The sequence below is a fragment of the Electrophorus electricus genome, chromosome 23, assembly GCF_013358815.1.
Source record: "Electrophorus electricus isolate fEleEle1 chromosome 23, fEleEle1.pri, whole genome shotgun sequence".
NCBI classification, from domain to species: Eukaryota; Metazoa; Chordata; class Actinopteri; order Gymnotiformes; family Gymnotidae; genus Electrophorus; species Electrophorus electricus.
This window is the reverse complement of record NC_049557.1, coordinates 1,582,501-1,596,063: the sequence shown is the minus strand read 5'-3', so window position 1 is coordinate 1,596,063 and position 13,563 is coordinate 1,582,501. Positions and strand designations below refer to the sequence as shown.

Sequence of the window (13,563 nt, the reverse complement as noted above, 5' to 3'; positions counted from 1 at the left end):
CGCCATGAACGTATCGTCCCTCCACTTATTACCACACCCTTCAGATGATCTCGTTTGCACAGACAGGTCACATACGCAGAGTCTTCAGCCCTGGTGTGTGTGGCAGCCTACAGTGGCGGGAAGCCAGTCCCCCTGGGCCCACCCAGGCCAGGGCAGATAAGGGATCATCTTCCATCTCTGCCAGGGCTGCTAGCCAGCATCCTGGATCCTGGATCCCCCCCAAAAAAGCTGAGAGTGGAACCCCCCTCATAACACACACACACACACACACACAACACACAACCCTTTTCTCATCAGTGTCAAGGGTATGGGGATTGAACCTGGGGGAGGTGCAGGGGAGCGTTGCCAGTAATAATGTCAGGAGGGGTGGGGGCAGACTAGACTGCAGCGATCGGCTGTATTGATTGTGTTGATTTGATTTATTGATCGATCCCCTCTCAAATGTGCTGTCTTAGGAGCGGCACTAATCTGAAACAGCTCGGGACGATCTCCTGCCTTACAGAGAAATGGAGCAGATAAGCAGCGTACGAAAAGAAACTACACTTATCTTCATCACACACCAGCCCTTCTGCTCTTCCTTGCTGCAGCTTGTGTGTGTGTGTGTGTGTGTGTGTGTGTGTGTGTCTGCCACAAGTCTTTTTGTTTGCTGCCTTCAAGTCTGAATGCTGTTGTGTCCCTGCGTGTGGGTTCATGTGTCAGTGCATAGATAATGACCTTGTGCATGTCAGAGTGCGCACGCGCAGGTCTGCGCGAGCGTGCGCAAGGTCGACATGTAGGCTTGGCTGCATGTGTGTGTATAGATTGTGGTTTTTTGTGGATTCATGTTCTTTTGTAAACGTGTGTATCTTTGTGCGAGTGTGTGTGTGTGTGTGTGTGTGCAGCAGGGGTTTGGAGGCAATGCAGTCACCAGGCAGAACAGAGTGGATCTATAAATTGATGGAATTCAAAGCCTCCAGCATCGATTACCATTATAACAAACAGCAGAGCCCAGAACGTCTGATTATTTTTAGACAAAGATTCTGTGCTCTCAGCACCAATATTCTGCTGATGCTGTCACACTTCCAGACATCTGCCTATGATTGCAATTAGATGGGATACAAAAAGAAAAATAATACCTCCATCTGCATTTTTCCTTTTTTGTCATTCCCACCCACTCCCACTTTTCTATTCCTCTTTTTTGTGTGTGTGGTTCCTTTATGCTGGTGTGACTACTCTTGCTCACTGGGTGGAACCAAATGCTGTCTGCTGTTCCAGATGTCAACATCCCCCATTTTGTGTTGTCATCAGCTTCTGGGGCAACATATTTTGTGGCGATCAATTGTACAGATGATCAAGTGCTAGGGTACGTCTGAAGGTTACTGCCGCAGAGTTTACATCTCCTGTTATTATGCACTTCCTGTATGTGTTTTTCCTCTATGATGATAGCAGGTCTGTGATTCTGCTACTAGCTCGGTGATCTACCAAGTACCATGTAGCTCCGCCTACCAATCATGATTATTCAGTAGCATGCTCATCATTCTCCATTCTGGTACCCCCCCAATATCTTTTCTCCTATTTGCATATTCAAATGGGTTGTAGAGTTGTTTGGCCACAAAAGTGCGTCAATTCCCAGCATTAGACTTGCCTGACAGACAGGGCGACCAATGCTGGCCTCAGCAAGCCAGTGTGTGGCCCTGCCTCCAAGATGGCTCCTCCCACCCCCATGCATTCATTACGACCGGATGTTGGCCTGTCGCAGGCTTAATGACAGGGCCTCCACATTGACCCAGATCCCTGCCACAGAGCAAGAGTGCACCTTTTTCACACACAGCCCACGCTGCCTACGGCTGTCTGCCGTTTCCACTCCACACACTGACGTGAGCGCGTCTTGTGCGAGTGCGTCCACGGGCGTTTGAGTGCCTCTGGGAATCGAGAGTGCCACGCTTCCGTGCCTGGTTCTCACGTGCGAAGTAATTGTCTAGGTTGGGAAGACCCTGACTAACACGCACCATCACACACCGCACACACCGGCGCTAACGGGCAGCTCGGAGACTCGGCGCGCCACGCGGGAGCGTGAAAACGTGCTTTCGGCGAACGGTGCCGCGTCAGGTGTGTCTGATGCCTGTGTGCGCAAGAGCAAACGAAATGAGGGGAAAAGAGGTATCAACAACAACAACAATAACAACAACAACAACCCAGAAAAAGATCTCCAGAGGTGAGAGCTAAGGGGGTTGTTTTCAGCCGTCGCGGTTAGCCCCTGTCTGTGAAGATGGTGCTTGGGACGCCTCAGACAGCAGAAGTGTTTAAAATATTCCTTTACACTATTGAACGAGGGTTAAAACACATGTCAAGCGCGCGTGCCTGTGATCTTAACGCGCGAGGTGTGTGTGTGTGTGTGTGTATATATAGCACCAGTTATGACAAGGGCCATGCTCCGGCTCATTAAACCGAGAAGTCGCTCAGACGCACTTATGTCGGAGTCTAGTTCAGGCGCGCAGCCGAAGACGGCGCGCACGACGAATGCAGGGCTCTCGTTTTTTGGAAGTGTAATTTTGGAAACGCGCTCTCTATGACCGCTGCGAAGTTGAGAGACTGCGTTGCCACCGCAAACCTCCTGCCGACGGTGTGACTCAGGAAGCGGCGCTATAAAAAGATGAAGATGGCTATTTGTGATCTTGTAGGCCGTAGACAATTACTGGTCTCGGCCGTGTCCGTCACCCAAACACCCCCTCACCCGCGCCGGGCACGTCAGTCAGATAGATTAGCTGCTCTGAGGGCGCTTAATTCTAATAGAGGTTGAATCAGTCATCCCAGGCCAAAAACTCTCTTAAGTCCCTCAACAATTATGGCTTACCAGAATCATATAAGTTTCATTTAATAAAAAAAACTGTTGAAGCCTAATATTCAGCTTCTGTAGTGTGTATTATTTTTTCAGTTGGATACTTTTCTGAAATTTGTCAGCGAGGGTTTAAATGCCCCAGTGCACTCCAAATTTAGTTTAAAATCGTACATAAACGTGCCTTCACGGCAATCAGAGCTTATAGTTGGGAACAAAGTGCGGTATATTCACACATATCCCAGGAATCACAAGAGGGTTGCGCTGGCATTCCTATCCTGGCATTCCTATCCTTTTAAAACTGGTAAATTCATTCTTTCACAAATCTCAAACAGACAAAACTGACCTTCTCAAACACCAGTACCAAAATCTAATTTTATCAAATGTGGGCGGAAAAAATTAAAACGCTTAAAATATCCTTAAAGCAATAAGCACAGTGTCTCAAATCTACTGGTTTTTTTTTTTCTTTTTGTCCTCAGGTTTTCTTTTTCTCCCATTAGATAATTTTCTAAATTGCCTTTAAGTAAGACTGCAGATTAATTAAAACCCACTGAATTTAATTTTCCATGTCATGTATGAATTCGGTACAGTAATTGAAAAGGTCCTCCCTCTCTCTCTCTCTCTCTCTCTCTCTCTCTCTCTCTCTCCATCTCTCCTGGCCTTCCCTTGTTCTTCCGCAGTGGTTGAGCGCCACGACCTTTGACAGGAGGAGTCGAGGGAGGGGGGCGAGGGTTTGGGAGGTGCTCTGTTGGCATGCGCAGAACGAACGGGAAAAGCAGATGGCTGGTGCCGACGGCCGTGTTCGGTGGACGCCGTTAAGGGACCGTCCCGGCCGCCTCCCGTAAGGAGACGAGCTCGGCCGGAGCGCGTAAGAGCTGCGGGCCTCTCTCGCGGGGCGCTCGCGGGGCCAGGCGTCTGCTGGGCGTGAGCCGGGCTTGGCCGGGCTTTCCAGACAAAGTGCCCTGCCACAAGTGTTGGTGTGTTGATCAGTGGGTATTTTCTGTTCCTCGGTGCGACCGTTTAATCTTTCTCCTTGGAGCGCGCTTTCCCTTTCAAAAAGTGGCGCAGCGAGGGTCCAAGTGTCACCGGGGGACGCAACGAAACCACAGAACTGGGGGGGGGTTAAGCACACGCGTGCTCTGTGCTGTTCGTGTGCACACGCTCATGCCCCCCACAACTCTCTCTGTCTCTTCCCCCTCACACCCAACCTCTCTCTCTCTCCATCTCTCTCTCCATCTCTCTCTATATTGTGTACCTCTCTCTCTCTCTGTTGTGCATCTCTCTCTCCCTCTCTCTCTCTATTGTGTACCTCTCCCTCCATATCTCTCTCTCTCTCCATCTCTATCTCTATTGTATACCTTTCCCTCCATATCTCTCTCTCTCCATCTCTCTCTCTATTGTGTACCTCTCCCTCCATATCTCTCTCTCTCTCTATCTCTCTCTCTAGTGTATACCTATCCCCCCATATCTCTCTCTCTCCATCTCTCTCTCTATTGTGTACCTCTCCCTCTCCATCTCTCTCTCTCTCTCTCTCTCTCTCTCTATTGTGCACCTCTCTGTCCCCATCTCTCTCTCCATCTCTCCCCATCTCTCCATCTCACAAACACACTCTCTTTCTCTCACCCTCCCTCCCTCCTATGGCCGTTGCAGAGGTATCGATTATTTCAGATACTGATTATCTAAAGAGCCTTCTGCTACTGTAGGCATTGGGTTTATTCTGCTTTAATTATTTATGGGGCTGGCGCTTACAGTAAGCTGTTGCCTTCTATCAGATCATGAAGGATTATACCGTTAATATTCAGCAGTGTGTATTTATTTATGTACACACTAAGATATGTTTATGACTGTTGGCAGCCCTCTCTAAAGTCTCTCTCTCTCTCCTTCTCCCTCTCTCTCTCTCTCTCTCTCTTTCTGTAGAGGGAGCTAAATTCAGTGGCGGCACAGCTGGCTGAACGACAGGAAGAGAGTGAGCACTCCCACAAGCACCTGGTGGAGCTGAGCCGTGAGTTCAAGAAAAATGTCCCAGAGGTAAGGGGCCCCGTGTGTGTGCGCGTGCGTGGCTGTGTACACATCTCATGGTTTAAAAAGACATTTTTCTTTCCCTTTTTTTTTAGTGAACTTATTTATTTAACCCTTAATCCTTTTTAATGCACTTCAGTGCAGATTCCCAGCTCGCCCTGACTCAGCCGTTAGTAATCACCGTGAAAGGCGTGTGGAATTCATTCACTCATTCTGCAGCTAAACGTACATTTTAACTGCATATCACCATCTAGCCAACACACAAGTATTTCTGTACTGACATCTAACAACACTCCTGCCTTGTGAGAACGGAAGCCCACACACACACACACTTTCTCCGCCTTTATCCCCGCGCCTCTCCTTTAATTCCTCATTTCCCCTTTAATTCTAATCCTTATTGAAGTCACCGATTCCTCTCAGGTAAAGGTGAGCAGGGAATAAAGCGCGTGTCACGCACCTCTCATTATACGCCAGATGACATTTTACGTTTCTCCTCGTTAGCACAACCCCCCACCCCCCCCGCTCTCTGTGCTTAAAGCCGTTTAACGCTTCAACATTAACCTCCATCAAATTCTCCAAACTCGAACCGCAAAGCTCAATTTGCACACCACTTGACACAAATGTCATCAGTGACAATCAGGATTTACGACGCTAGCGCACTTTTGAGAGTTAGGCTGCTCTGCTAGGCTACAGGCCCCTCTGACGCAGATTACCACATCATTATATACGATCGCACCCCTTCCCCCACAGTCTGTTTCAGAATGATCTTGGTATACTATAGCAGATACTGAAGTGATGGCCAATGTGAAATACCGTTGCTGTCTACCAAACCCATTTCAAGCTTAAAGGAAATATTGTTATGTTCAGACTGCTACAAAGCCAGCACGGTTTTGTGCGTTCACGCTATGGCCGATGCCTTATTACTTTTGTTTGTTTGGTTGACCAGAATCGTACGTTAGCTGTCGGACCCGATTAAAAAGGCAAACGTCTGCGTCTGTACCAAGGTCGTCGCGCGATTCATTTTGATGAGAAAATTCCGATGCCAAGAAACATCGGCGCTTATGGGATGCAACTTTAAGCAAAGGCCATCGATTCTTTTCAGCATCGCAGGATATTGATCGAGAGTGTAGTGTGATCGGCACGGAGGTGCTGGAGAATATTGTAGGGGACTGTGATTCTGCCCTCGCGCAACCCAGTAGCCTGCGTCATCTGAACCACGTGTTCGGGAAGGGGAGGGGCTTGTTGTCGCGGCGAGCGGAACGCCACGAGGGAGGCATGGGAACGCACCCCTGAGTTCCAAAGTCATTTGGGCCATTCTTATCCCATTTTGCCATAATTCAGGGATTATTCGGGGAGGGAATCCCTGGGTGTATCGGTCCTGTTTTCAGATAATACTGCTGCCAGTTTTACTTAACAACGCACTGAAGATCTTATTTTCACCGTTCAGTGGAATGTTTGTGTGTGTAAATACTTTCGACACATTTTTTTACTTTTTTTTTTTGTTTGTTTGTTTGTTTTTGGTTTCTGTACAGGAAGTGCGTGAGATGGTTGCCCCTGTCCTCAAGAGTTTCCAAGCCCAGGTCAGTGGCGACCCTGCGCGAGACCGCACTCCACACCACACAAGGAGTTTTGAACTGGACCGTACAGATTAACCAGTGAACGGCTGAAATTTCGAATGAAGCAGCCAAGCAGTAAAGTGGCCCCTGCTAAACTCCTCCAGAGTCAAATACACTGAACCCCTCTTGAGTGTATCTGAACCCACTCAGCTTTGAACTCGGCAGTGAGCTTTAGCACATTAGCACCCCATACGTTTGCATGGCAATAGAAGATGACGTCTAGCAGGCAGGAGCTAACCCAGAGGCCGCCGTACCGTGCTCTTCGCTGAGAGCATAACGTCATCCGCATCTGCGTTGCACATCCTTATTGACCGGTATCACTTTACCGTCAGACTTGAGCAGCATCTCCTCTCCATTAGAATGCTGAAGTATCGGGGCCTCGGTCTGCCCCCCCCTGTCTCACTCACTTCCTGTTGTGATGGTGCACTCTGCGTCCCTCTGCCGTGCTCCCTGTCGGGGAGAGTCATCTGATCTCCACCCAGAAGCCGACACTGCAGCCATTAAATGAAGACCATAAATCATATTTGCGAGACTGCTCCACGCTCCACAAAGCACAGACGCATTGAAATGATACCGCAGATACGTTTCCAGCGCCCCCGTCTCACGAGGAAGGATGCGACGCTAAATATAGCCGCGCCGCGCGGGGCAGGTGCGAGCGCCGCGGCATTTCCCGGGCCCCGCGCGAAGGAGGCTCGCGGCCATCAAGGCCAGCGCGAGCGTCTCCGTGTTATGGCCGGGCACGTCCATTTGTCAGACGTCCACAGCAGGTGTCGCGTAGGCCCCAGTAGCAGCGGAAGGCGCCGGTCGCCGTAGCACGTTTTGCGACCTTTGTTCCGACCGGAAAAAAAGAGGCGGTTGTGAAAGTTTGGGTCTCTTTAGTTAATGAGGGTATGCGAAGATGAAGGAGGAATCCTTCATCGCTGGGCAGGTGGTTAGTATGAGCGTGTGCACACGAACGACACGGAGCACGCGTGTGCTTACCACCCCCCCCGGTTCTGTGGTTTCGTTGCGTCCCCCGGTGACACTTGGACCCTCGCTGCGCCACTTTTTGAAAGGGAAAGCACGCTCCTTTGAAGTGCCTGCAACATGACAGGTTCCTCTTTTCCTTTTCTGTTTCATTCCGCCGCGTCCCCTCCCACTCCTCCCCTCGCTCCGCGCGCGGCCTCGCCTGCTAATTATCGCTAACCAGCCGGCTGATGAGAAACGCGCCAGCGACCTAGATTCCCCAAGTGTTCGGTTGCACCAAGGGTTAATCCCCGCGCTGGTGGCTGTCATTGGTCGCTTCCTCCCTCTTCCTCCTCCCTCCCTCCTCCTCCTCCTTTTTCTTCTTTTTCTTCTTCTTCATCCTCCTTTCTCTGTTCCTGGGTGGAAGTGAGCTAATGAGGTCCCGTCAGAGACGGGGAGAGGTGTTAATTTGGCCTGTGAAGTCGAAAGGAGATTAAGGACAGTGAGGAGCGGAGTTTACGGCTTAAAATACATCTCTGTCCTTATTAATCCAACGGCCCTGGGAGACCAGCCGAGCTTTTTGGTTTTATAATGAAGAGTGTCTTCTAATGAAGGTAATTTTAATCAAATTTACTGGGAGTTTCACCCGAGCCTGGGAGAAGGCATCTGAGTAGTGTCAGGTGCAGCCTTTGGGCCACTCGGGGAGGAAGTCCTTTTTTCTCAGGGCCGATCAGAGGCGGCGTCTTCCAGCACCTGCGCGCGTGTTTGGGCCTCTTTGATGGCAACCTCTCTCCTCCCCTCGAGAGGGTCGTCACGGCAAAACGCAAATCGCGCGCAAGTGCTCACCTTTGCACAAGAAAATGGGCCGGAGAAGGGCGAGGTGGTTTGGTGCCGTCAGGCCGAAATTAAACAATCAGCTAATTTTTCTCTCTCTCTCTTTCTCTCTCTCTCTCTGTGTTGCCTGTTGGTGTTCAGAAGGAGAAAACACCAGCGCAGGGCCCTAATTACGGAAACTTGCTTTACAAAGATAATCCGAGGAGTAATTTAGCGTGCACAATGAGAGTTGTGGCGCGGCGCAGATGGAGATTCTGATAAATAGTTTGTAACGTGTAATTAGCGACTCCATTCGGTTTCATGCCATTAACCCCTGCAGCCTAGAAATCATCATCTCCCCTCATTACCAGACAGGGAGGTGCAGGATCCAGCTGTCTGAGCGCACACACCCAGACCTGCCATTTATCTAGCCCGGCACAAACGCCACGCTCGCGGGGATTCTCGCCAAGACACCTGTTTTCTGGGTCACAAAGGCCCCGGGAATGCGTTTCAAGGTGCAACACATCTGAAACTGCTTTCCGCGGTGAATTTTTAATACGTAGGGAGGATTCTTGCACATTCATGCACATCAGTGGAAAAGAAACAATTTTTTTTCCTTTCTTGAATATTAAAAATGAAATGACAATAAAGCACAGTTGCTACATGGCCTACATATAGTATCTGCATGTGCCTGAGTCTTCCTGTCCTTATGCAGAAAAGCCAGTCAGGACTGTTAACGTTCCGACAGTATAGCGGAAACAGGACGAGAGAGAGCACGTTTCCTTATGTTAACGTGCGGTATTACACTGCGCACTCTTAGAATTGATTGAATATGCTTGACTAAGATGAATATTCCGTGTCGGTGTTTTGCATAAAGGTGGGCTGGAGCAAAGTAGCCGCGGAGTTTCCCCACTGAAAATCAAACCGATATTGCATGTGATCGGCGGTCTTTCTCCACGTTGAGAACAAACTGAGACACAGTCCCTTCCGGGATAAGGTGCCTGGTACCCTGATCCTTTGCTCTTCACTACAATCCTTCCATTCTGCCAGCGGGGCCCCGGAACGGCCTGTCGGGCCCCCCGACATTCCAGGTGAAGCCGCTCGGTCTTTGATCATCAGACGACGGAGCCGACCGGTCCTTCCTTCTTTTTTGATTAAATCCTGAAGGAAATGATCATTCATCCAGAATGTATAAATATGTTATGAATCGCAGAATAAATCAGTAAAGGGACGACAATTAATTATGCCGGGCCACGTGCGCACGTGTCGAAGCGCGATAAAAGAGGCGTCACGTCGCCGGCTTCTCCAGTCGGGACGGGGGGAGGCGTAATTACCTCTCCGCTCGCGCGGCCGATCTGCTGGGGCCCGCGGTTCCAGCGGGCCATAAACCTTTTCCCAGGCTAATTGTCGTAAGGGCGTTGTGGCAGGTTCATAGCCCCACGCCTGTGAGGAAGAGCACTCTGGCCCACTCGCCCATAAAGTGCCTCTCTGGGAGCAGCACACGGAACCGCGGCGCAGGTTGAGGGAGGAGGTGTGGTCAGCTGGATATGGGGCATACGAAGAGCGTGTGTGTGAGGCCGCGAATCTGCACGTGTGCCAGCGTGAGGCAGTTTCTCATAAAAGAAGCTTTGAAATAAAACGATGAATCTGAAAAAGCAGATTACAAATGTAGTCAGTTGATCCCAAAATCGCCCTCTCAGCTTCAGTGCGGGTTAACGGCGAGAACAGGAACCATATTTCACTCCAACTCTCCTCTCTTTCCTGTGTTGTGTTTTTTTTTTCCGTCTTAACACAAGTATGGAAGCCTTGTCACAAATGCCGTATGCAATCACCTCACCACACCTAGCGTATCCCACCTGTTCTCTCTCCTTTTTTAAAAAAATTTCTGTGTTAAAAATAGTCTTTTATTGAGAAAAAACCCCAAAAAACTTACAAACGCTTCCAGAGACATTAGCCTGTTAGTCAGAGCACACATGCTAATGCGTTAGCACTAGCGCGGCCCCGAGTTGCCAGGGCGTCCCGTCACGCTGTCCTGTCTGTGGAGCTGATATGGAGCGAGGCCTCAGCCTGGGGACTCTCCTGTGTCCTCACCCACGTCCTGCGCGTGTTAACGGGGTGTGAGCCCCGCACTATCCGCTGGTGGGAAACGGTCTCATTTTCACTCCTCTCATCTGTTTCTCTCTCTCTCTCTCTCTCTCACTCACACACACACACACAAACACAAACACACACTTTTTTCTCTCTTTCTCTCTCTCTCTGTCATCCTCTCCTTCGCTCTGTTCTTGCAGTAGAGGGTTCACACGTGCACTCTCCAAGACCAGGAGCGGTGCCATCTGTTATATTACTTTTAATAAAATCACCCTTCCAGAGTTTTAGTGAGGGCCGAGGAGGTCTCCATCGGAGCTGAACCGTGTCACACGCCCCTAAGAGGCGCACGCAGAGCGTGTCCATTGGTTGTTCCATGTCCACCATTTTAAGACTACTTCATTATAGACATGGGCTCTAACTCAGACTACGATGGTGTCGACGCCATTCACGCCCGGCCGAAGAAACACGCGATCTCCGCGCGTGTAAGCGGCCTCGTCACGTCCCCCGCTCCGATTTCCGCAACCCACCCCTCTCGACATATGTTCTAGTTCTGGTGCGTGAGCTCGGGGAAGATCCAGCCGGCTGAATTCCTCCATAACTCGCGCGCCGTTCACCCCGCCGAGTGGGATGTCGTACGGACCTGCACATCTCCGGTTCTTCTCCATCTCCGCCCACTCAGACCCTTTCTCGCTACACCTGTCTGACACAGGAGTCCTGTCACACTCTTTCTCCCACAGGTATATATATCTCTCTCTCTCGACACTAACGCCTGTCTGCGTATGCCTGAGAGTGAGATTTGTCATTTAAACTAGCATTTTTCACCACGGCCAGGTAGAAGCAGAGTGTGCGGGGGCCGTGCGTGGGCGCGCGTGTGTGTATGTAACGTACGAATCCCAAACCTACATATCCTAAATGTCCCGTCTCTTTTCAGCCAGGAGGGATCGACACACTTCAGACTCGCCGTTGTCAACGGAGGTTTTTTTTTTTTTTTTTTTCTTAGCGCACAGTCAGCGCAAAGCCCCTGAGCGGGAAGCTTTTGAGCGTGAGCGACCCCGCCGCTGTGCAAATGTTAGCCGTGTTTGCGCATGCAGCATCTACGCGGCACAGGGACCCAACGCCCCCTCCTCCTGCGGCACCTGCCACGCCCGCCCGCCCATGCGGCACAACGGTGCCAGGGCTCTGCAGGCACCACACAAGGACAGACCACCGCCCCCTCTTACTCCTCCCGAAGGCGGACGCCCCAGCGCACCTGTTCCCTGACCGTGTCCCGTTAGCAAACCCCAGCAATGTGTTGTTCCCTTTACCCTGGGCGTACCGTGTCCGGGGTGAAGGTGTGACTCTGTGTCCCCTACAACAAGGACCTCGAACAATAACCTCTGATCAGCACGGCAGAGGGAATATGAACGGGTGAACCTACGATGGATGGATGATCGCAGAGCCCTGTTCGTATCTCAATTTCAAGTTTGTTTTGTGAAAATTGTTCCTTGTCTTTAACCAAGTGCACGAAAGGGCGCTTTGTTCATGGTGCCGTTCCACCAAGTGGAGGGCAGGAGAGATGTAGGGCGGTCTAGACGAGCCGCCGAACGGAGTCCAGAACGAACGAATAAACGAGTGAACGGACCGGCGAAGGCTGACGCGCGCGAGCGTAATGTCGGCAGCGCGCCGCGCCCGGCCTGCTGGCAGTCCGGAACAGATGCGGACCGCATGGCGGGGGGCAGACCGGTGCGTTTGCCACGATCAGCCGTCGCTCGGGGGGACGGAGAGAGAGCCGCCTGCCCGCGCCTGTTCACTTAAAGGCAGCGTAACAGATGACGCGCAGAAACGGCGCCAAAAATCCCTGGATCCGGATGTCGGGCCGAGCCGTCCACGGCTGTGTGCGGGGGGGAGGAGAGCATGGACCGGTGCTCCTGGCCCGCACACAGCTGTTGGCAAGAGCACAGTCAAATTAGCCAATAAAAACGTGTGAAATGGGTGGCAGAGTGCCGGCTGAGGACCATGCCAAGAGAAATAAACCTCAGCGCTCGCCAGCTCGAGGCAGCCGACAGAAAAACAAGACCCAACGAGACGCAGGGAGATGCCCGGAGTGCGCTATCCCACACACACACACACACTCCCAGTGGAAGCAAGAGCTGAGTCAGACAGCAGTCCCGCCCAGGTACCGGGCAGCGTCAGAGGTTGGGGTAGAGAGGAGACTCTTCAGTCATGGATTTAGGAGACAGTCCGATGCAGACGGAACGTTCATCCTTCCCGAGCTCATACACACGTTACACGCCGCCCCAGATGTGGGCACGGACTCGTACAGAACACGGGAAAGCGCATAAAGGGGAATCATCCTTTCTCAGATTACTTCCCTGACTTCCATTTAAGCCCTCTGAGTATTATGCAAATGAGCCCTCCGTCTGCGCTACACGACGGCGTCTATCGAGAGCGATCCCCCGCAGTGAGCCCCCAGAGCTCACCTGCTCGAACAGGTGAAGCCCGACACCAGCAACGCCCCTCCGGATTAGAGCGTCTTCTTCCAAGGGCCGGGAACGGGATTGAACCTGTGAATCGTACGAAACTTCCCCGCTGCAGCCGGCGTGCGGGAGCGGCTGCGTGATATAAACACACTCCGCCGGGGATGGAGCGCGGAATTAGCTCGCTTGGCGCAGGAATGTAGTTGACACGAAGCTCCTCCGTGTCCCGCACTGTCTGTGGCAGCGGAAGCGTGAATCCTCCAGAGTTTTCATTTAACATCATGTTGGGCTGTGAAGTGTAATTTCAGTGGAATCTAAACACGCTAATTAAATATCATAACTTTCTGAAGCAGCCTTTCCTAAAGGTACCTGAAATTTTAATTTAGACTTCAAAAGGGGCCCGACTTTAAAGTAAATCTATTGTTTTTCATTTAGACTCGCAATTTTCTCCTCTCTCGCAAACGCAGCGCCGTTCGTACTTGTGATTGATCTGGTAATTAAAATATGCAGAGAGGGGAAAATATTAACCGCTTCTTTTTGTTTTAGAAAACAGTCGACACTTTTTTTTTTTTAATTCCTGAGTAGATAATTAAATTTCACACATTGATGTTCTTTACACAGCATTCATCGGCCTCATTATTTCTGCATTTTCATCTTTCTGCTGAGAGATCGATAGATTGATAAAATGATGGAGCTAATCTTAAATAATGCAAGAGGAGAAAAGTTAAACTTACTTTGCTGCTGGCAAAGTGTTTGAACTTTCATTCTCCTTTCAAATTACACACCATCCTTCATCTTAGCCCACCTGACC

General features: G+C 50.7%; 1 protein-coding gene across 1 annotated transcript in view; it reads left to right on the top strand.

The window, feature by feature from the left end:
- The window catches only part of cux2b (cut-like homeobox 2b), an 89,754-nt gene that overhangs the window by 36,412 nt on the left and 39,779 nt on the right, over window positions 1-13,563 (top strand). The window contains exons 2-3 of the mRNA XM_035522232.1: window positions 4,733-4,843; window positions 6,367-6,414. Coding sequence (XP_035378125.1) covers window positions 4,733-4,843; window positions 6,367-6,414 — 159 coding nt within the window. The remainder of the gene's footprint in view (window positions 1-4,732; window positions 4,844-6,366; window positions 6,415-13,563) is intronic.